This window comes from Perna viridis, chromosome 13, assembly GCF_037379345.1.
Source record: "Perna viridis isolate PV_CMFRI_1.1 ecotype Kerala chromosome 13, ASM3737934v1, whole genome shotgun sequence".
Taxonomy (NCBI): Eukaryota; Metazoa; Mollusca; class Bivalvia; order Mytilida; family Mytilidae; genus Perna; species Perna viridis.
Window position 1 is genome coordinate 2,263,483 of NC_142457.1, and position 24,532 is coordinate 2,288,014.

The following is a 24,532-nucleotide window of genomic DNA, read 5'->3' on the forward strand; positions in this document are numbered from 1 at the left end:
ATAATTACATACCTTCACATATCGCACCACAAACATTCACACATAAAGCCACATAATTACATACCTTCACATATCGCACCACAAACATTCACACATATAGCCACATGATTACATACTTCACATATCACACCACAAACATTCACACATATAGCCACATAATTACATACCTTCACATATCACACCACAAACATTCACACATAAAGCCACATAATTACATACCTTCACATATCAGTTGTCTAACTTGTGGCATCAGTGCCTCCAGACCATCAAAGGAACTGACTCGGCTGATGAACCGCTCACCAGACGATAACGTCTGCAACTCACGTGGGTTGATACCGTTGCCAATGCCAACCGATAACAAATGAATGCCATCATTCTTGGCTTGTTCTGCTTCCCTCTTGGTAGCTTCTGTATCAGTTGATGTTTGGTCAGTGATAACAATACCTATATGACAAAATATAGGGAAAATGTCATGAATGTGAGGCAGGTGTAACCTCAGTGTAAGAGATCGAAACCTTAAGTTAGAATGCCCGATCAAAAAGATAGGTCACTTTATTTCAAAAGTAAATCATAAAATATTCAAAATATATTTGTTTGTTTCTTACTAACCAAAATGTGAGCTTTCAACCCTAACGCAAACAATTGTGAGCAAAGGTCCCTAAAAAGTCCTCCGGGGCTCCACCCGAACAAACATGTCCTCAAAATATACATAAAGTTGTCAAACTCAAAGTTTGTTTTGCTTCAGTCTAAAACCGTATTATCCAATATTGCGTTACTATGTAAAACTTTTGTCAATTATCAAGACTTAGTGGTTGTGAAAAGTAGGTTCGAAAAGGTTATGAACGAACAAACGAACGGACGGACACCATGATCACTACATTCCTCTCACAGAGCTAATGGTATAATAATGGTGTAATCACATACTTTCCTGATTTATTTAACCAGTTTGATCATACATTTTGCGTTGATTCAAGCTAACAGAATTTTAGAATTGTACTGTACCTATTCTAGGTGCATTAGTTCTCCCCTGAGTATTGAATACTTGTCTCAGTTTCTTTAGTCCTGTGAAAGAAAATTAACAATTATTGATCAAATAGTTCGTACGGTTTGTAAGAACTAAAGGACATATGTAATTTTATATACTAGTATTTTTTTTTTTAATTACAGCTTCATGTAGTAATCTATTTGTCTAATATTACAAATTTCCTAGATTTTGACAAATATCGCAGTGCTTTATAACATAACAGCTATTTAATGTTCTCATGGAAATAGCATACTTCTATGTACATCAATAATGATCGAAAATGACAAAAAAATTAAAGTATAGCGTGGTACCTTTCTCTAAAGTACTATATCATAACTTTCTAAGAGGAATAAACGTAACCTAGCAATCACGATAAGATTCTAACCATTCGTTTCTATGACAACAGTCTCTTACCTATTGCAGTATTTGCGCCGTCTCCAGGATGGATCAGACCATTAGCAAAATTGGTCAGATCAAACGAATCTTTGTACGGATCGAGACCAATCGAGTCACCGACACTTGTGCTGTATACTACATATCCCACGTGGTGCTCCTGGCGCCCAACAAACAGATTCCGAACGAGGTTGGTGAGGAAATCCTTGTTTTTATTCCAATTGTAATCGTTGATGTTCTCCGATCCGTGAGTGAGGAACATGATCTCGGCTGGGACGTCACAGCCGGGTACTTAAAGTATAATTACAAAACTTTACAACTTTTCAAAGAATTTATCTAAATAGCCTAAAACATTCTGTAAGTTAATTCCTGTTTTGAAATGATAGAATGATTCACTTCATAGCAATAGCAAAATCACTACAATTATACACTATACGTTGCTTGTTTTTTTTAATAAAATATGTCCAGAAATCCTCAGTTTTTGTAGTTTTTTTTCATGTTTTTGCCCCCCCCCAAAAAAAAACAAAAACAAAACAAAAACAAAAATGATTTTTAAACAACAGTAAAATTATTCATTTTACATTTAAATCACAAACTAAATTAACTATACCTTACTTGTAGAACTTTTTCATGAAATATTTTCAAAAATCCTCAATTATTGAAGGTTTTTCATGTTTTTTTTTCTTTGTCCCGAAATGAGAAAAAAATTAAAAGGACTTAAAAATGCCATTATATACCAGAGTGATTTTATTTATACCAGATTACCTCAAAATACAAGTTTTTGAGATTGGGCCAAAGACGGCCCGTATTGCCATTCATCATTTGTGTTTGTACCTATAAATGAATTTCAAATTTGTTCTTTAATTTCACTGAAATTGTCTTGTAGGGGAAAAATTTCATTTTTTTTTAAATAAGCTGTAAGTGATTGGTTATAGCTTTTATTGCTCGAGCTTAAAACCGTTTCACATATACCTACATATAGCTTTTGCACATAAATGTCTATTTGTGACTTATTTATTTTTTTTTTTTATTTTTATTTTTTTTTTGTTTGTTTGATAAGGTAGACTATCTTTCTAAAATGACTATCAAAAGATATCTTACTTGGCGGTAGAACTGGTGGAAGCGGTGGAGTGGTCGTCGGTGCTGGCTGAGTTGTAGTTATCACTGAAAAAAAGTGTTTAATCCTTGAAAAAAACACAAATTAAAATTTAGTAGATACTTGTCCTTAAACGACAAAAATCCGGTTAGTTCTTGAATTTTAGCAGTTCTCTCAAGCTTTGTTTGCGTGTACGTATGTCTTACGAGTGCTTAACGTGCCTTAATTGCTAATAAATGTACTTAACATATATGTTCAAATGTACAATAAGAATTTGATGTTCAATTCTCGTATGTTGTATGCGAACCTTAATTTACCCAAGTGTATACAGATCTAAAAAATAAACAGTGTATACATTTTGGTTCTTTTGTGAGCAGTTTTTTTAAGCTAAGAATTTGACTATCTTCATAGATTTTGACACCTGCAATATTCCACTAAGGCCCAAAAAATAATAATATGTGTGCTTCCGGTCACCAAAAAAAACAAAATTTTTAATTTTTGGTACGTTTTGTCTTCTTGCGGTCGTAATTACGTCGTGGTTATTTGTTGGATCTTAAAACGTGGTTCCAAAAGCGCTTTATAGAAGCAAACTTGATATCATTATTGTAAAGCGGAAGAGCGATTCTGATTTACTCCGAACGATTTTTACCTCATTGCGTTGGTAAAGTCAAGAGAATCTCGAATATAAAAACTACGATGGCCTGCGTAAAAGTGTCAAGCTCGGTCATCGCTATTAAAATAGCGAAATGTCATCACATGGACGCAAACAACACATTATCGTGCTTGCGAAATAAAATATATTTGACTCTATAGATATGGAAGGCTAAAGTACCTGATGAGGATGTACGGCCTTGGTCATCTTGACCTAAGTGATATCCGAAACACAAGGTGAACAGATAAAAATATTAGTTCCTACTGACTAAATATAAAAAGAAAGGTAACTGCTACCTTTTATCAGTAAACTGAACATTACAGAGGGAATAACATTATTAAAAAAATCGTGTGTAGAGAAAATTAATAAATAAAAACAGACAATCAACTCCTAAAACTTAATGGAAATATGCAGCAAATAGCGAACTCGAAACTCTGTTGAACCCAACAAGTGAAAATAAATATTATGAAACAATATAAGAATCACAATAAACATAAATATGTTACAGTTCAATACTTAATCCTAGGAGGAATAAGACAGGATGTTTATCTATTTAAATAAATGCAAATCATGTTGAAAGGTATTGGTATTGAATTCTACTGGGATAGGAATATGGATACCTTTTATTACTGCAGTTTATATAATTAAATAACTGCAACGCATTTCGAAAGGCATTGGTTTTGAGTTTTGCTGGCATAGGAATATGGACATGTTTATTCTTTAAAAAAAATATAACATTTTATTGAAGATGATAAATAATATAATAACTGAAAATTTACAATATAAATGAGAAAATTCAGTAAATTTAAAACGGGTAACTAATTTTTTATTGATATTATATAAAACACACAATTCTGACACAAAACTTCTAGTTTCAGCTACAGACCACACTTAAATTACATCTTGAGATGATTTTATGTCTTAAGAATTGTCTAAGACAAGGTGTTTGTCTTTATTGAAGACTTTACTTAAACATATGAAATTGTATCAAGATGTCTTTGGAAACTGTAGATCATTTGCTATCCAAACATGAGGATCAGGGAACTTAAACCATTAAAAAAGCATTATACAAGAAAAAAGTGTTTTTTGTAAAATAAAAACTTTTTCCGACCTACCTACCTACAGTCAAAATATTTAGGTGATAGGAAACACACATATCATTTTTTTTTTTTTGGCCTAATGATTCTAACTCGTTGAATACGCTAGATATTGGACCACCTCAGATTACGGTCCACGGGCTTCCATATTTACATACTGGTCCAGTGACCTGATTGTGTTCGATTTAGTTCCCGTTTGGTATGTTTAAGAATAGGTTATATACAGTTAAATGTGAATCCTATAATTACATTAATTACAGGTCTATGATGTGGATAAATATTCCGTTGACAAAATGAAGTAAATAATAATGATTGAATTCAAAACCATTAAATAATGCTTGCCTATTGAAAAAGTCACACATTATTATTATTTTTTTTTTTTTTATATATATATATATAGAAATTTTGAAAGTATAACACACACATGTACATAATTTTATCTACAAGGCATTCCCAACGCAATTATTCAATTTGACATTTTTTATTCCGAGCATTGAAATAGTTTAGCCTTTCACGACGTTAATCATAGATGCCCTCCGAGAAGACGAAAACAAGTACGAGATTTGATTGTAATTTACTGAGTTCCTGTGATCATGTGACACAATATCAATTTATTTAGGTGTGTCTTGTACACAGAATATTGTCAGTATAATTCTCACAGGTGATTCAGGAGAAATGTATCTACCTTTCAGGGATCAAATCCACATCGTATAACATCTATTATATAACTGAACACGTGTTCTCCTAATTTGTTACATCCTCATACAAAATAAAATATATTAGGGTTTTATAGAAGGTCACATTTTGAGTAATGGTTTAAACAATGTACGATGTGAGTTAATTATTTTTGGTGAAGTTAAAATTAATACCCATGATGTTATTAGGAAACATAATAACTTTAATTATGAGCGCATTAAAACTGAGTGTATTATCACTTGCTCCGTGTTAAAACTGAGTGAATTATCACTTTCTCCGCGGAGCCGATTTTGGAGTATTCACACACAAACATTGCACGCATAGTAATCACTTTTGCATGCGTTGTCGACACGATTGTCAATATTTGTTTTAAGTTAAGTATGCTCCTCATTCATTAATTTGATTCCGGAATTTTGCCTGTTTTTGCAAACACGTAAATCGCGTAAAATAGCACGTATTGATCATAAATTTTACAAGATTATGTACAAACGGGACAAATGAGTTTAACTATCAAGCACTCACAAAATCTTTGTGTTCATTTCAATAGAAAAAACGTAAAGAAAATATCCACTGCATGTATAATATATCTAGTTAGTTATGGTCTCAAAGTAGGTCGTATTTAATAAAACTCTTCCATGATGTGAAACTAAGAATGTAGAAACTAGCCTGAGTTTATATACACTACACGCATTATATGAACATACATATCATGTTGCGTTTTATGTTTATGATGACAGAACCAAAAAATATGTAAATCATTGTACCAGAAAAATGAATACTTACCGCTGCAAATCAAATCTCGAAGTTGTTGAATAATTTGTGTTAATGATTGGTAGTCAGCCACTTCAAAAGCTTTCCCATTCGTAGCAATGGTGTTAATCTCGTCCTTAAATAGATGTGTACCGCCGATACCAACAGTGATAATGGTAGCACCTTCGGCCTTCGCCCTCAATGCTTGGTCTTTAGTGTCCTGTGGGTTTGTCGATTTGCCATCGGTAATGATAATCATGACTTTAGGAGCGTTTGGACGACTTCCGGAACTTCGGAACATTTGTCGCATCGTATCGATACCAAGAGCAGTGTTAGTTCCTTGTCTCGGTTGTTTTAGGCTTTGAGTCAAAGCCACCAACAATGGTTTGGGTTTAAACGGCGCTAATGGGACCGTGGCTGAAACCAGCGTGCTGTATACAACTATTCCGACGTGTATGGCATGTGGTGTAATGAATAGGTTGTTGATTAGATTTGAAATAAAATTTAATCCTTTAGGCCAATCAGCAGGAGATATGCTTTTGGAACCATCGATAATAAACCCGACATCAGCAGGTACATCACATACTAGACCTTAAAGAGAGAATAAAACGCTGCAGTGCCTTTTTCTCTACATATATACGAGACCGTCATACGAAACCTGCCTGAAAGTCCAAACGAAAACGTACTAAATAAAGTGAATAATTTGATCCGAGAAAGAAGAAAAAGAACCTTGAAAGATTCTCGAAATTTCAAAGATATATTTATCTCCAAAAGCACTGAGTATCATCAATTCGAATATCCGGCATATTGTGAATGTTATCGGAAATAACAAGCTTGAGATGAAACGGTGTGCATATAAATCTCCAAAAATACATCGAATACTCCTGAAATACAACACGACCCCTAAAACAACGAATAAACAAGTGCTGGTTTGAAACGGCCGAAATTTTATCGAAGTGCGGGCCGCGGAAACCGTATAAATCGAGAAAACGGTAATCGTGGAGGTGGATCGAGGTCGAGGTCGCAATTATGTTGGATGTGGATGTGGGAATATAAATGGTTGGTATAGTGATGTAAATAGTGACAAATATAATATTTTAGTGTCAAGTATTAATCAAAGTGGATATATTGGGCATAGCGGGATCGCATTTAATCAAATAAATAGTTATAGATATAAAAAAAAAAGATTTAGATGGTACGGTTATAATAGAAGAAATGTTCAGATTCGAGCTTTATTGCGGATCAGACGGCGCGGTATTCTGATGCGAAACAAATTATTTATGGATTATAACGTAAAGATAATAAACAACAGAATATTTTGAATTTTGTGGATTCAGTTTGAAGACAAACAGTGCGTATCAAACGTATTCTGTGTATGAGTCGTTTATTTTACGCCGAAAAATTCCACCCGAGCTGTCAATATACATGACTTCTTGGATACTATATTTACACAAATCTATACTATTTCAAAGATTTTATCTCTGTGGTGACTGGAATATACGTTGTTCGGGCCTTCCAGAATATATTGAAGGAGTCGATATTCTTCAAGAGGGAAACGTTGTAGACTTCCAGCACAACTCATATGGAACCATTTTCTGTGACTTCTTGATTGAGATTGGTTGCTGTCTGGTAACCGTAATAAGTCTCTGCGTCATGCATAATTATGTAGGAATCGGGAAAGATCTCGATCGACAAACTTGTAAACAGGGCAAAGCGTCAACATTGGTAAACAGTGCAGGAGGATCTTGTGAATTCGACGGATAATCCTTAGGAATTTTGGCGTAAAATAGGAAAGAGAGATGACGGCAGTGAAAGTTGAAATAAAATTCCATTGGAAGTAAAATTGAGTGATGGGTCAATATCATGTGATAAAAATATTGTTATGAAGAAACGAAAAAGATGATTTCTGTAATATGTTGAAACAAAATCACAATAGGGATAATGTGAATTTAAATAACAGTTTGTGATGAGATTATAAATAATGAAATAAAAAGTGAAGAGGTATTTAATGTGTTGAATATTTCTAAGAGCAGCAAATCTCCAGGTGTAGACGATATTTACGTTGAACTGTACTAACATCCCACTCCACTTCACGCTTTGACTCGTATATTTAACATATGTTATGATACTGGTAAACGTCCAGATATGTGGAGCAATGGTAACATCACACCAATACCTAAGTAACCCACTTCTGATCCAAGAGACCCAATGTCATACTGTGAAATGAATCTGGCTCCAACGTCATACAAAATGTACTGTGGCATGTTAAACACTAGATTAACTAATAAACTTGAAGAACTTGACTTTACAAACGATGAGCAGAATGGCTTTAGAAACAAGATGCTCCAAAAAGCCTGAATCGCTCACCTGTTTCATTTTTGCGTTTTAAGGGCAATAACTCTAACAAGGAGTTGTCTGACAATTTTAACTTGAAAGAAGACTAATGTAGGACATAACATAAGGACCATTTCATCAATTGAAAGTTTCTTCCTGTCCATTATAGTTTCCAAGATAATGCCTGAAAGCTGCTAAAATACATCATTTTTCACCTTTCAAGGGCAATAACTCTTCACAAGGAGTTTTCGGACATTTTTGATCTACATTGTAATGCAGGCTTCTGTAGGCCTTATCATAAGGATCATTTCAGCGATTGAAAGTTTCTTTCTATTACAATTTTCAAGATATTGGCTAAAAACTCTTAAAAAATCGTCATTGTTTGCCTTTCAAGGGAAATAACAAGGAGTCGTCCGACATATTTGATCCAAGGAAGACTTTTGTAGGTCTAATTATAAGGATCATTTCGGCAATTGAAATAAATTGGCTACACCTAACGGTTTTGTAGATGCATTGTATATGAGAAAACTTCTGTCTGACCCTTATATTCTATTTTTAGTAACGGCGGCCATGTTTTTCTCCGGATCGAAAATCCCCATATTAGTTCTATACAGTAGACCCCAAGAAACATTTATATTGAGTTTGGTTTCTATTGCATTATTCCAATAGTTTCAGGGGAGAAGAGTTTAAAAAATTGCTAGCGACTACGGCGACGGACCCTAAATGATGGCAATAGCTCACATGGCCTATGGCCAGTTGAGCTAAAAAGCTAAATACCAAAGACCATGTGTCTACTTTAACATCCATTATAGACAAAAAATGTGAAAAGGCTCTTTTTTTAGACTTTAAGCAAGCATATGGCTGAGTAAATAGAACCATGTTGTCCTCTAAGCTGGAATATATTGAAATTAGCAGTAAAATATTAAATGCATTGTATTCTATTTACAATAATGTTTACTCGTGTGTCAAATTAAATCGTACTTGAAGTAACCTCTGGTTTAAAGACAGATTGTATACTGTAACCGCTTTTATTAAGTCACCGACCATAAAGTGACGGTGACTTGTTTTTTATTCCGTTTTTTATAATTATTATTATCAGTTCACCAACCACGACGTGTTGGTGACTAATATGTATTATTATTATTATTATTATTATTATTATTATTATTATTATTATTGTAATTATAATATTTTTATTATTATTAAAACAACCAGCCACGAACTGTCGGTGACTTAGCAGTGGCGGATTCGGAGGGGTTTTGGAAATTATGCCATTTTTGTGGGTTTTTTTTTTGTGCTTTTTTTTAATATCTTTATTAGGTCGTCGCCCACGAAGTGTCGGTGACTTATTATTTTTACTCCGTTCTTCTTCTACATATTAAAAATAATAATAATAATAATAATATTTCCGGAGAAATTCTGAAAAACCGCAAGACATTACAAAACTTTGCACGCATATCCAGTACAATCTGCAGTTGTACCTTAACTTTTCAATACTCCGGAAAAGGCGGCAATTTTGAAATGACTGCCAAATTAGGAAAAATAGATTAAAATGTAGAACATGGAAATATCTCGGATTAGTACAGGTGTAGAGTATGGCATGCTGAACAATATTATGCAAACGAAATGGAAATGTTGCCAGTTGCCATGACGACTGATTTTTCCTGCCAAAATTTCAAATTGCTCCGATTTGGATGAAATTTGTTGATTAAGGTGAATATGATACCAAATCTAAATTTTTAGGTTTCAAGACCATTTGAAATTTTCTGTTGCCATGGCGACTGATTTTCCCGCCGTAAACTTTAATTTTTTTTTATTATTACTAGTCTCATGGGTGACATCAAACGTTTAAATTATTGGTGTTAAATTTGACGGTGATATTATTTCTATACCTTTATATTCAGATGATGTGGTATTTTTAGCAGAAAATGAAAACGATCTGCAAAGTTTATTAGACAGTCTGAATGTATGCTGTGTCACTGTTACCAATAATCTGGTTGTGCATTAAAAAAATAACTTTCAGTTTTGTATTTAATGATAAAATCTTAGATCCATGTATTGTAGATAAATATACCTACTTAGGATTAGAACTGAATGTCAAAACTGTGGCAAATCCACAAGTCTGTCACTTGGTTTGTTAATAGCAAGGTATAAATCTAATGATTGTATGAATATTCTGTTTTTTACGACGTTATTTGATACACTTGTTATCATCCTCCCAAGTCAGGGTTTCGAGTCCACGGTGGACTCAAAACCCTGACTTGGGAGGATGACTTGTTATATCAGTAATAGAATATGATGCATCATATTTGGGGTGTAAAAGATTTACATGTACAAATGCTATTAAAAATAAAGCCATGATATTTGTATGGGAGTTGGAAAAATTAATATACTCCAAACTTATCATTATATGGAGATATGGACTGGATGCCAATGGTCTTTTAAGGACTTGGTCGAGGTATGCAAAAAATGTGTAACAATAGAATCAATAAAAATGTATTTTTATGGTCTAATAAATGTTGTAAAACTGGAATTTAAGAATTCGCAGTAAATTTAGAGAGCTTGATATACCTCATTTAAGTAATACAGAGTATTTTTAAAATAAAAATGTTTTAAAATATATTAAAAATTAATCTTTCGTTTTATATCAACAAAATTGGTATAACAAAGTAATGTCGAATGACCATAGTAAACTTAAAACATATAGATTGTTGAATATGAGTAAGGTAAAGAGAAATGCATGTATTTAGGCACAAATATGGCGGGAAAATATAGAAGTGCATATGTTAAATTTAGATATGATGTGGCACCCATAAAAATGAAAACTGGTAGATATGAGGGTTTATCAGTGGAGAATAGAGTGTGTTTTATGATGAATTTGATTTAAATAATTGTATAGAGAATTAAAAACATGTTCTACATGTATGCACTTTATATGCCAAATTACGTAATAAGCTATTTAAAAAGGAAGATGACTTTTTATATGTTTTTACACTGCCAAAAAATGATATTTTAATTGATAGAGAGAATGTTTAATATAAATAGTGTAAATACTTATGATGTATGTACAATCTTCACGTTGACGTACTCCAGTTAGAGTTGGAAAACGCTCTCGGGCCCACGTATTGTCTGGGAGCAGGCCAGAGCATCAACAGAACATCCCAGCCGCTAGTAGGACATACTCTGACTGAGTTCTTCTGTCAGGTAACCCGAAGGCTGGGCTCCACTACCTCCAACTACTCCAACAGACATTTACTAACACAATCCCCACAAGGGGCGGTCGTGCGAGATCCGCAAGAATAGTCAATACCGTAAAAACCACCAATCGGGCTGATGTATATAGATTTATCTCTCAGAACTCTTTATATTTATGACTTATGACGTCAAATTGCCGTGATAATATCAAATTGATAATGATTAGCTGTGTGCTATTATTTAATTAAAACACTGCACCCGGTAATGATATGACTGTCTGGAGATTTAACGGAGTACCGTAAAGTGTATTACATGTATGAATGAAACATCACCACAACACAATGTTTAACAGATACACAAAATGTAGTGATTTCTATTCTCCTTACATTTCCAATATTTTTATTTCTTTAAGCACTCTTTATTTTCATGAAATTTATATCAATGTAGTATGCAGTAACGAAAAAACCATGCCGTAATTTATAGCGATAAATAAAACTGACATATTATGATGAATTTTTCAATGAAAGGAAGTGACTTTATCTATACTCACCAGGTGGATACGTTACAGTAATGAGAGGTGCTGGTGTCGTTGTTGTTGTCGTCGTCGATGTCGTGGTGGTGATAGCTACAAAACAAAATATGCTTTAGTAAAAGAAGCATGTTTTCAGTAACGCGTTTTTTACCAGTGGACTGTTGAAAAAAAGTGAACGCTACTCTGTTTTAGTGTATCACGGGGAAATGTGATTATTAACTCAATATCATTAAAATTGGACTAGCTACATGTTTAAATATTAGCTTAAAATGTGCGAAATTACCACACCAAAACTATTACATCGTGTCACAAAGTACCGCATTAAGGAAATAACATTTAATCAGAGTCTATTAAAATATACCTCGGCTCTTAAGAATGTAGTGAATCACACACTAGAATGCAAAATTTTAGACAAAACCAAAAAGACTAAAATGTCTTACACTGGCAGATAAGATCTCTTATAGAGTTGATGATGAGCTCTAAATCTTTGAAATTTGTTACTTGGAATATCTTGCTTTCGTCACTGGCTATGTTTTGTAATTCTTTTTTGAAAATGGCACTTCCGACGCCAATGGCTACCAGAATATATCCTTCTGCTTTGGCTAGTTTTGCCTGCAAGGCAGTCATAGCAGGAGACGACGATTTACCGTCTGTGATAACAACAATGATTTTTGGCGCGAAAGAACGACCTTCTGCTCTCATCATCTTCCGGACATGCTCAATGCCTAAAGCAGTGTTTGTACCGACTTTCGGATGTCTTAAATTTTTTGTGAGAATTTTAAGTAAATCCTTTGATCTCGTTGGCAGTAAACGAACTTCATCTCCAATCATTGTACTAAAAACGACAATACCAGCATGAATATACTCTTTGCCAATTTCAAAATTGTCAATCATGTTGGCTACGAAATTTTTCTGTCTTCTGAAGTCCATATCATTGATACTGTCGGATCCGTCAATCAAAAACACAACATCTCCTGGTACGGCACAGATCTTTCCTAAACATAAAAAAATAAGGTTAGTTAACAATCAAATAACCACAAACATTGGCCACAACGGCGCACTGTTTTAAGCTGAAGCTGTACGGTCGATCATCGAAAGTACTTAATGTACATATGAGACGGCAGTTCCAGAACTGCTACTGAAGCAAGCTCCACGCATCGGCAGACATTCGGTTCCTCACTTACTGGAGTAAATTTCGAACGTCAGACGCGGTTCCTAGCTTGCTACCCAAGGACATAAAAACGACGGGAATTTTAAAGTCTTCCGCCTTGTCCTTGCGTAAATCGAAAAATATTTACCTAAATCTTACTATTTAGCTCCCTTTTTAATTCCTGCTGTAACTTATTCTGTATCGGATAATTGATTTATTATCGTCGTGTAATGACGTATGTTTGTAAATTTTTAATTTTTTTTTTGTGCTTTTCCGGTCACGCAACAAGACTTACACCTCACCTTCAGCAACAGGCACGTGGATATTTGGCTGTGTCGGCATTGGCATGGCTGTTGTTGATGTTGTTGTCGTCGTAATAACTAGAAATAAATTTGGCCAATACTGATTATTATTATTGCAAAGTGTAATATGTACATGTAACGTAAATCCAAACTAATAAAACAAAAACAAAAATCGTGGTTGAGCACCTATGGGTGTTGGTATATAGTCTGAAAAATAAATTTAGATATACCCTCATTATCTGGCTTTGCTTGATAATGATAACCTATTTATATGGTTCATGTGTAATGAAGACATTGCATTTAATTCCAAGATGAATGAGTTTATATAACACTTTTATTATTTAAGAAATTCTACGTACTAAACGATAACTTAATTAATTGAATTTTGAATAAATGTTACAGAGTTATCTCTCTTTACCGGTACACAGTGGGTTGACTCTCTCCCAGTTTTTAGTGGAGTCCGAGTTGCTCATTTGCTTTTGTTACTTTGTATGTATGATTTTAATTACTTTATATTCTTTGTGTATGTCTGTTTTCCATGTCTGGTCTTTGTCCCTGGATTACATTGTTTTGATTACCGCTATAACCTTGGTTCCCTTGGTTACTCTTTCTACTTCTCCATACAAGTTATTGTTTTGTATTACCGCACATTTCTTTATATGTTTAGTATGCTTGAGATAAGCGATGTTCATTTTGTTTGTGAGATAAATCTAAATTTATTGTATATCATTTAAAGAATTTTAAATTTTAAAATTTCAAATTGATCACGATGACAAAAAAAAAGAAACAAGATATAATTAAAAAAAGAAAGAGAAGTTAATCATTTCACAGAAACCTATAACAAATGACGTTTGTTGAAAAGAAAAATATGTTTTACCTCCAACCTCTTCCCTCCCTTACTTTGGATATTACATATGAGTGTGTTTCACTGATTGACCGAAAAATACACAGTAAACTAACTTCAAAATGAATACCGCTCCTATCATGTATTGTATGTCAGGAAATTAATCGAGCACGCCGAGACGTCATTGATAATTGATACAGTTTATAAAACATAAAATAAAGTTGTAAAATGTCTTTTATGGTGACGTCTAGCAAACGCCTCGGTTAATATTTGAATAAATTCAGCTGTTAGTTCACATAATAAAGTTACACATGAACATGAAATCAACATGCCACACGTGAAACGCTGTTTTATGTTATTGCATAATAAACACTATATTTCTTCATGCATCGTCAGAATATTCATTTATTATATTTATCAATTTTAAATAGAATTTCCTGCCTTTCAGCTGTTTGTACTCCTTTTGTCTTCCGATTGAATCAAACGGTTTGGGTAAAGTCTTTGACGGGGCATAGAAAAGTCTTCAGAATTTTTTTTTTCTTTGGCGTAAGTTAAGATCGGGCTTTGTAACGATTTTGTCGACTTTACCTTAGTTTTTTAACCGTATAAAAACCTATTTAAACTATAAAAGGGTCATTGGTAAACACCCTAGAATAGTGTATTGAACATATTTAAAAAGGCCCAGTTTCATTGTCGCTTGTGCTATTTTTTCTATGTAAACTTTTTTGTTCTTTCGTGTTTTACGATTTTTTTCTTTGTTGTCCTATTGGTGTCCCCCGTGTTGTCTTGTCCAGGGATTACTCGTGTTGTCTTGTCCAGGGATTCCCCATGTTGTCTTGTCCATGTGCAGGGAATTCCCATCATTTGTTCCCGTATTGCCTTGTCCAGGGATTTCCCCTAATGTGTTCTCCGTGTTGTCTTTTCCAGGGATTTCCCCTAATGTGTTATCCATGTTGTCTTTTCCAGGGATTCCCCTCATATGTTCCCCTGTTGTCTTGTTCAGGTATTCCCCCTCATGTTTCTCCCGTGTTGTCCCCTGATTTGCTCATTCGATATCATTCTTTTTTAAATAAAGTTGAATATATCTTACCTTGGCACACCATATTTCTGATTTCGTTTACCAGACCCTGTAGAGTAATGAAAGACGTTGCTGTATAAACTTTTCTGGGACTAGAAGCAATTTGTCTCAACTCATCTTTGAACGTATGTCCTCCCACACCAACAGCCAACACACGAACACCTTCAATCTTAGCTAGTTCCGCTTGACTGCGTGTATTTCTTGGAGAATCTGAACTACCGTCTGTGATAACTATCAGAATTTTTGGCACTCCAGGTCGACCAGACGTTTTAAATTGTGTTCGTGCAAACTCAATGCCTTTGGCAGTATTAGTCGACTGTTTAGGATGTCGTAGAGCACCGGAAATTATTTTCAGCATGTTTTTCTGTTTGAATGGTTTAAAACTAATATGGTCCCCAATATTGGAGCTGTATACAATAATGCCCATGTGTATTGCATCCTGAGCGATGTCAAACTTATTCACAAGATTTTTCACGAAAGATTTAGCGCTTGTCCAGTCTCGGTCTTGTATACTATCTGATCCATCAAGAAGAATTAAAATATCGGCGGGAACATAACAGTTAAGACCTACAAAAATAAAACACGATCAACTTACAAGAAGAGAAATAAAACACGATCAACTTACAAGGAGAGAAATAAAATACGGTCAACTTAAAAGGAGAGAAATAAAACACGATCAACTTACAAGGAGAGAAATAAAACACGATCAACTTACAAGGAGAAAGAAAGAGGGTCGTATTGATTTATCAGTTTATTGGCAATGATTTACAATTACAATATATTTAATCCACAAGGCAAGTAGCAAACTTTATTAAGGAAAACCTTGTCTGACACCTTTGAAATAAAATTTACGTCGTTGGTGCTATCAGCATTAAGAGAGAATTAAAACGTTAAGAAACAAATGAATGATAAATTGCATGTTGTGGAAATTTCAAGACCAAAATTGTATACTCAGCAAATTTAAACTTTTTCTATTCTAAAGTATTATAAATGTATCCTGTGAATACTGCATGTGTGTTCATAAACTTCCTCTTTTCGAAGAAAACATCATGAATCATTTTACCTAAATTTAATGTTTGATGTCATCAAATGTTGTTGCTTTGATTTTAATGTGACCTTTATTCACGATAAAACTTGTCAAGGGAAATCATATAACTTTAATGTTTGGTTCATCTCATTTTAAATTTGGCAAATAGTACGTACTTCAATTTTGGTATCTGTTGTGAATGTTCGTTTGAATTTGCTTATTATTTAATTTCGATTTTAACCCGCATTCGAGAAACGAACCAACGATTTAATGTATAAGTAATACAATTGTATATTGAAAGATTCGTTTCGTGCCTATTTCGGTCTTTTATAAAAAGCCTTTTACGACATTATGCCACCAATTTTTTTTTTCGGAAATCGTCGGAATCAAGTCCGTTGAAGCCTAGGAATAGATCTGCAAAAATTTTCGAAATCGGAATTCTAAATTCACGTGTACTTTATAAATATATGTAAAGTCGTCCATATTTTTGATTGGCATGTTGGTTGGTTAGGTGGTTAATTAGGGCCTTTAATTACTTATCCGTGTATCCATCTTATTCCATGTCAAAGACAGGGTAGGAGTTCATGTTCGGACATTTTTGGCTTTTCCTTCGGACATTTTTAAGGAAGTTTAATGAAAGCTTTACATTTCTTTGAGTATACTGGTACGAAAGCTTTATACATACCTTGTAGATGAGCATTCTTAATGATGAGACACAGTAATAAAATGACTATAGGAATCTTCATCTGAAAAGAAGATACGGAAATTACAATATCAAAATTAGAATTTAAAAAATTATGTGCCTGCTTGGTGAGAGCTCTGATCATGGTGTAGATACTACGGGATAATGAGTCCATATAATGAAGTATTTCATCAAAACGGAGATAAGAATTTGTATCATTGTGATGATGAGTTCTTTACGTGGCATGCATTTTCTATCTATTATAGGAGGCAAAGACTGTGATTTGCAGCATAGCAGCAATCTAAGTAATAGAACGAGTTACTTCTATCAAAAGTATTTTAAAAATGATTATTTTAATGCTTGATATTGGATTTTCATGAAATTTAAAATGTCTATGTATAACAAAAACCTACTTTAATAAATCAGGATAATTCTTTTTTCTTCGGTGTTCTTCAAAGGTTTTCTTATATACAAGCTTTCTGTAAATACTTTACTATATAGATCTTTTCATTTTATTGCGAAAAATATTTTTATCACTATTGTGAATAAAAACGGTTTGAGGAAAAATGTTTATTCCCTTTAAGCTTTTTGTACTTTTTTTAAATCAATAGACATTTTCAAACCAAATGACGATAAAAAAAAAAACATAAGTTTTTCTTACCTCGAAAAAGCGTTTATTCCCTGTCAGCTTCTCATGATAACTACACGCTATCTGCCTCTTCAACACCACTTTGACCAATAACTACTCAATCATTGTGTATCCACAAGGACAATCACGAACTACTTTGATGCGGAGCTGCTCAAGGCATGACAAATTTGTCGTCTTGTCGAGATGCTATTTAGCCAAAAGCAACAGGACAAGATTTTTCTCCGTTTTTATTGTGAAAGGCAGTAGGGCATAAGAGGTTGATTGTAAATTTGTTTGAACTTGTTAAGAACGATGTTCATATGTATACATCATAAATGTACTGGGACAAATTGACGTTCTTAGATGAAAGTGCTTGAAATATATGTAGACATTCATAGAAATTTTTCAAAATATACAATTGTTACAATAACCTCGACATTACTGATCATTAATATTAAAATGTGAATGACATTAAGGTCGTGTCGCATGCCTTGCGTAACGGAGAAATAGAGGGTCATTGTGCATGGCATGTTTACATTGGTCGTTATTTCACTTACATTGCAATAGCCTGTTTTCTATACATGTGTGCTTTAATGATATCAACATTATAATGGATAACCTTGGCACATTCCTTTACTTTTTACTTATTTTGTATCATACATGTATAAAAATTTCCTGAAGATACATCCCTCGACCACTTCTAAAACTCCAATTCAAATTCTGAAACAAAATATACGTTTGGCTGTATTAAAGACATAAGGCGGAAGTATAAGAAAGGGCGGTACAATGGATAACCTTGTCTCATACCTTACTTAAATGTTTTGAACTTTGTCATTATTAGAAAATCTTTGTTTCCTGAAGACAGATTGTCGTAGTTTTAACATAAAACATGTTGCGAAGTGTTTTCAATACTATTTATTGGTTGATTTTTTTTTTTGTTTTTGTTTTTGTTTTGTTACCAAACGATCAGTGAGTGGTAATAGGTACATAGTTTAATCGATTTTTCATGACTTTTAAGTAAGTAGTACATACATTGTCTAACTGGTCTGGAAAGTTATTGGTTAATTTATAAAAGCACACATATTTTTAGACATTAAGAATACAAAATGCATGTGACCATTGTATTAATATTGATGTGAATTTTGTGTAATTTAAAGTAAAAGTAAATAATATTTGACGTGATTCAGAGCTTCCCTTACTGTTGCACCTCGTCCATGCGCCCAGTTTTCATTTTAGTGGAGTCCGATTTGCTCATTTTTTTTTTTTTTTTTCTTTGTACGTATTATTTTGGTCATTTATGTTCTTTGATGTGCAAGTCTGCTTTCCATGTTCCATGTTTGGTCTTTGCCCCTGGATTCCATTCTTACAATTTTCCCTAGAATCTTGGTTTCCTTGATTACTCTCACAGAGCAATGCGGAAACTGAATCTTTTTTTTTGTTTTTGTTTTTGTTTTGTTTGTTTGTTTTTTTGTTTTGTTTTGTTTTGTTTTTTGCTTTTTTGTTTTATTATTATTATTATTATTATTATTATTATTATTATTATTATGCCTTTTTTGTTGAATTAGATAATACATTGATTTCATAAGATGTCTAGTGTGTTCACTTAAATATATCATTAAACTCGTACTGGATGCTTCATATTTCAGCAGCGTTGTCATGAGTAATGAACGTTCGATTTTTTAAAAGGTTTTTATTGATATAATCTCGCCAACCATAAAATAATGCTATAAAACCGGCCCGGTTCCCTTTCATGTAATTAATCACGTAAACCCATGCGTTGATACAAAAGTATCACCTGGAATGCAATTTGTCAATGCTAAAAAAAAAACATCGTTGATATTTCTAAAGAATTGCTATTTTTTGCATAAGTGTAAAAAATTGCACTTAAACTTCGTTGAGTTTAGAGTGATTAAGAAAGCGGTTGTAAGTACATGTTCTATTACATAATGTTTAGTTTCTGTGTATTGAATCATACAAGTAATCTTATATGTGGTTGTATTGACGTCCAAAACATTTAAATGTGGTACAAGGCAAGGTTATCCGTTGAATCGCCTTTTGTTGTACTTCGTCTTGTGCTATTACATGTAATACAGCCACATGTATATTTTGTTTCAGAAATAGAATTTTAAGTTAAAAGTGATTGAAGGGGTAAGATTTATAACATGTATGAATCAGTTTTATAACATGTATGAATTAGTTTAAGCAAAAGTCAAAGATTTTCTACTCAATTCTAAGTTGACTACACGAATTTCTACAGGAACCTTGGATAGCTATATTAGCATGGGTTCTCTTTTCAACTGAATTTTTAGTATATGATTTTAAGGAGACAGATTTTATATGTGTGATAAGCCTTTACAAACTATCCATAACTATGATTCACGTGAGTAATGCGGAGGTTGCTACTAAAATCTGAATTACGCAGTTAATAAATTTCACATTTATATTTTTGGTGCAGCTTCCCCTGGGGATAAGGTGTAGTACACACACAATAACGACTGACAATTATATGACAAATGTACATGTATTATGTGATTATTAATATGTCTCTCGCGAAGATGATGTTATCCATGTAACGGTCAACCGTGGGAGTTCATGCGGTATTACAGGTAAAAAATAATGAAATATTTCAGAGTATTCAATGGTGTTAGACTTAGTGCTAAGTGTTTTTGGTTCCAAGTTACTGTTCTTAATCCCCCTAAAAACCAATACAAAGCAAACATACAAAAACAAATATTCTCCTGGAGCGACTTAATTCACTCGTGCCAAGAACGCATTAAGATTTAACTCGTGCACACTCGTTAAATCTAGGCGTTCTTCGGCACTCGTGATCATAGGATCAGAGGAAATTTGCCGTCCTGTCAAAAATGTGAATTTATGTGTGTGAAATGCCCAAGAAAGGCATAAAAAGGACAAAACAACAAAATATCAGTGACAATAGTGTATCAAATGACTCTCAAGATCAAAATAATTCACGGAAGAAGTCAAAAAAGAAGAAAAAGTGTGTATCGACAGGTGATCATACAGGTGTAAATAAAAACGTAAACAAACCCACTGACACTACTCAATATGAACAGTGTACCGATTATCTGAACTTTACATCTATAAACAATAATAGTCAACTGGACACATACAATTTATCACAATACAGTCCATTTCCTAACAATATGTTCCCGATGCAAAGCCAGCAATTTTGTTCCACTCCAAATAACGGAATGATGACCCCACAATGTCCATGCCTATGCCTATGCAACATGTATCACCGCCAGTTCAGCCCCCTCAATCAAACTTTCAAAGCAAACCCCCTTGGGTAGATGAACTTTTTCGGAGAATGGACACTTTTGAAACGAAATTGAATAAGATTAACCAAATCGACGCAATAGTCACAAAATTAAATGAAAAGGTTTCAAGACTTGAAAAAAACACGGAAAAATTAGATCAGATTGAGCGTAGTACACAAATAATGAGTCACGAGTTTGAAGCCCAGAAAAATTCAATTGCCGATTTTAAACGCGATATTGACAAGCTCACAAAACAGTTTAAAGGTATGGATTCTGAATTTGAGGGGGAAATGAAGGAAACGGTAAATGAATTAAAAAGGGATAATGACAAACTTAAAGAAGAACTCATTAATGTCAACATGAATTCAATGAGAAATAACTTACTCTTTTATAACCTTCCTGAAACACAAGATGAAAACTGTGAAAATGTAGTAACTGCGTTCTGCGGCGAAATGTTAAAAATTGAAGAACCAGAAACAAAAATTAAAATATCCGAATCATATCGCCTTGGTAAAGCTGGTGACAATATTAGACCTATTTTAGTAAAATTTCATTCTCCTGACATCCGCGATTTAGTGAAAAAGAATGCCAAAGAACTGAAGGGACCAAACTTTGGTATCTCTGAACAGCTTCCCATTGAAATACAAAAGCGCAGACGTGAAAAGCTACCTTTGCTCAAGCAACTGAGAGACAGGGAAATAAAAGCTTACTTTGTGAGGGACAAAATTTATGTCGGAGGTAAAGAGTATACAGAATAGGGTGTGTGCAGGGACCAATCTATTAACTTGAAATGTTTATCATGAAATACACATGGACTGCTATCTATTCATGAAGACAATAATTTTTTGAATTTAGTAAACAATTTTGATATCTTATTTTTGAGTGAAACATGGTTGAAAAATACCAATGAAACTGATAATGAGGTTGATGGTGATGTTGATATAAAAATTGAAGGTTTTGTAATTTTAAATAGAGATTTTAATATTGGTACTAGAAACGAGGGTGGCATTGCCATATTTTGTAGGGATTTTTTAGTAGAGGGTATTAAGGTTGAAAAACAAATGAAGTGTGGTATTGTTGTTGTTAGATTTTGTTAAATTATTATGAAATCTCCAATATAGACTTTCACGATACTATCGAAAAAATTGTTTTAGAGTATAGTGATATTAACTCAGTTTTTGTTTGTGGTGACCTGAATAGTCGAGTTGGAAATGTTAGTGATATATTAGCGAATGACAATCTAGACAGATTCGTTCCAAGTGCAGAACATTTGGAAAACCTCATAATCCCGAAGCGAAAATCGTTAGACAATATAACAAATGCATTCGGTCGTAAACTTATACAGATGTGTTATAATACTGGGCTTACGATAGCTAACGGTAGACTAGGAAATGACACGACCGGAAGGTTTACATTTTGTTCAAACCGAGGTAGAAGCGTAAATGACTATCTGTTATTATCACCAGAAAACTACCATCTTATTTCGTACTTCGATGTTTTAGATTTTTCAGAACTATCTGACCACGCACCTTTAAGTTTTGAGTTTGATTTTGATAATGTACAGCCTAGAAATGTGACACCAACTGTACGTAAACATTTGAAATGGGATGTCAATAAAACTCATGTGTTTGTTGAGAGAATTCAGACGCAAATAGATTCTTTGTATGAATTAGTAGATAATATTTCAAACATAGACGAAATGAATAATGCTGTGAAGGAAATTACTGAAATATTGTATGATAATGCATTCAAAGTCTTTGGTCGATCAATTCTGATTCGTGATAATTGTGTTACAGATAGACCGGACAATGACTGGTTTGATGCTGCGTGTAAGACAGCTCGTCAAAAATTTAACAACGTGCGCAATTTCTATTTTCGCCATCCATCCGATATAAACAGACAATCGTACATAAAAGAACGGAATAATTACAACACGGCGATACGAAAAGCAAAAATAAACTTCAATCGACGGAAGGGAAAAGAACTGTGTAATTTAGCGAAAACCGAACCGAAAAAAATTTGGTCAGCCGTTCGAAACTACAAGAAAAGTACAAGTTCTAAAGTTGACAATGAAGCAATGTTCAATCATTTTGAGTCAATATTAGGGGACAACCCGCCGAATTTGTGTGAAGAAGTTTTAGATTTAATAAACAATACCAATTTCGATGACATTAATATAAATGACTTAGACACTGAAATCACTGAAGAAGAAATTTTACGAACAATAAAAAAACTCAGGTTGGGTAAAAGTGCTGGTAATGACGGTATAATTAGTGAAATGCTAACTTCGTGTCAAAATTTATTAACACCAGTGTTGAAAAAACTATTTAACTTTATTTTTACATCCGGGATATATCCAAATCATTGGACAGAGTGTCTTGTAATCGCAGTTCCTAAGTCCGGTGACTTGTCAAATCCAAACAATTACCGTCCGATAGTATTGGTCAGCGTGCTATCTAAACTTTTCACTTCTATATTGACAAATCGTTTATTATTATGGGCTGAAGAAGAGGGAAAATTAATTGAAAATCAGTTCGGCTTTAGACCCGGGCGATCTACAACCGATGCTATATTTGTGCTTCATGGGATTATATGTCATACGCTTCAAAACAAGGGAAAACTTTATAGCGCTTTCGTTGATTTCCGCAAGGCGTTTGACAAGCTGGATAGACGAATTTTGATATATAAACTCTTAAAAGATGGAATTAGTTCAAAATTTATATCAATTGTGAAGTCCGTGTACTCATCAATCAAAATGCGATTGAGATCTGGTGATACTTTATCCGATTCATTTAATAATCTGATGGGAGTTAACCAGGGTGAACCTTTATCCCCTTTTCTTTTCCTGTTCTTTATAAATGACCAGATCGAGGATATTAACTTAAACAATCAAACTGATGTCGTAAATATCAACAGCTTTTTGATGTATTTGATTCTGTTTGCGGATGACACAGCACTTTTTGGAAAATCACCAGAAATTTTGCAGGAACTTTTAGATAAACTACTGATTTACTGTAATAAATGGAGTATCGAAGTTAATACTGATAAAACGAAAATAGTAGTGTTTCGGAATGGATGGCAACCGATTGACAATAGTTTTTTCTACAATGATAACGAAATTGAAATTGTGGATTCTTATGTATATCTAGGAATGTTGTTACATAAAAATGGGAAGTTTCAACATACACAAAAACGACTGTGTCAACAAGGATCGAGAGCGTTATCCGCAATGTTTAATTCAATCAAAGATTTATATTTGACTAAAAAGAAACAAGTAGAACTATTTGATATTATGGTGTCATCTGTTTTGTGTTACGCTTCGGAGATATGGGGTTTCCATCGTGGAAATGATATTGAAATATTACATAATAAGTTTTGCCGTCGTATCTTAAAAGTAGGTAGAACCACACCAAACTGTTTTCTTTACGGGGAACTAGGTCACCTTCCAATGTATATAATTAGACAATTTAGAGTTATGAAGTATTGGTCTAACATTCTAAAAAAGAAACAACCTATTGTAGTTGACATTTATAATGTATTGTTAGAAGATGCCAACAATGGCAAGGTAAACTGGGTTTCAAGAGTTCGTGATTTGTTGTCTAATTTGGGCTTAAATTATATCTGGTATCAACAATTTGATGTAAATTTTGATACACCTATAGACACTATTATTGCTAGAATTAGGGATAACTTTATACAAAACTGGTATGCATCTATAGAGAATTGTGAAAAGCTTATTATATACAAGGACTTAAAGCTAGAATTTGGTTTTGA

At 33.5% G+C, this 24,532-nt stretch overlaps 2 protein-coding genes across 2 annotated transcripts in view; one reads left to right on the forward strand and one right to left on the reverse strand.

The window, feature by feature from the left end:
- Positions 1 to 16,916, reverse strand: part of LOC148599209 (uncharacterized) — a 29,765-nt gene extending 12,849 nt beyond the window's left edge. The window contains exons 1-10 of the mRNA XM_088559108.1: positions 16,856 to 16,916; positions 15,156 to 15,710; positions 13,222 to 13,299; positions 12,210 to 12,764; positions 11,788 to 11,862; positions 5,742 to 6,299; positions 2,519 to 2,581; positions 1,439 to 1,708; positions 1,003 to 1,062; positions 220 to 444 (exon numbers count right to left, since the gene is read on the reverse strand). Of these exons, the coding sequence (XP_088415234.1) occupies positions 220 to 444; positions 1,003 to 1,062; positions 1,439 to 1,708; positions 2,519 to 2,581; positions 5,742 to 6,299; positions 11,788 to 11,862; positions 12,210 to 12,764; positions 13,222 to 13,299; positions 15,156 to 15,710; positions 16,856 to 16,916 (2,500 nt within the window). The remainder of the gene's footprint in view (positions 1 to 219; positions 445 to 1,002; positions 1,063 to 1,438; positions 1,709 to 2,518; positions 2,582 to 5,741; positions 6,300 to 11,787; positions 11,863 to 12,209; positions 12,765 to 13,221; positions 13,300 to 15,155; positions 15,711 to 16,855) is intronic.
- A 3,411-nt stretch (positions 16,917 to 20,327) lies between these two features.
- On the forward strand, positions 20,328 to 22,566 carry LOC148599210 (uncharacterized). The gene is made up of 2 exons (XM_088557172.1): positions 20,328 to 20,555; positions 20,690 to 22,566. The coding sequence occupies exons 1-2, from the start codon at positions 20,366 to 20,368 to the stop codon at positions 21,514 to 21,516; spliced, it is 1,017 nt and encodes a 338-aa protein (XP_088413298.1). The 5' UTR covers positions 20,328 to 20,365; the 3' UTR covers positions 21,517 to 22,566.
- The last annotated feature ends 1,966 nt before the right edge of the window (positions 22,567 to 24,532 follow it).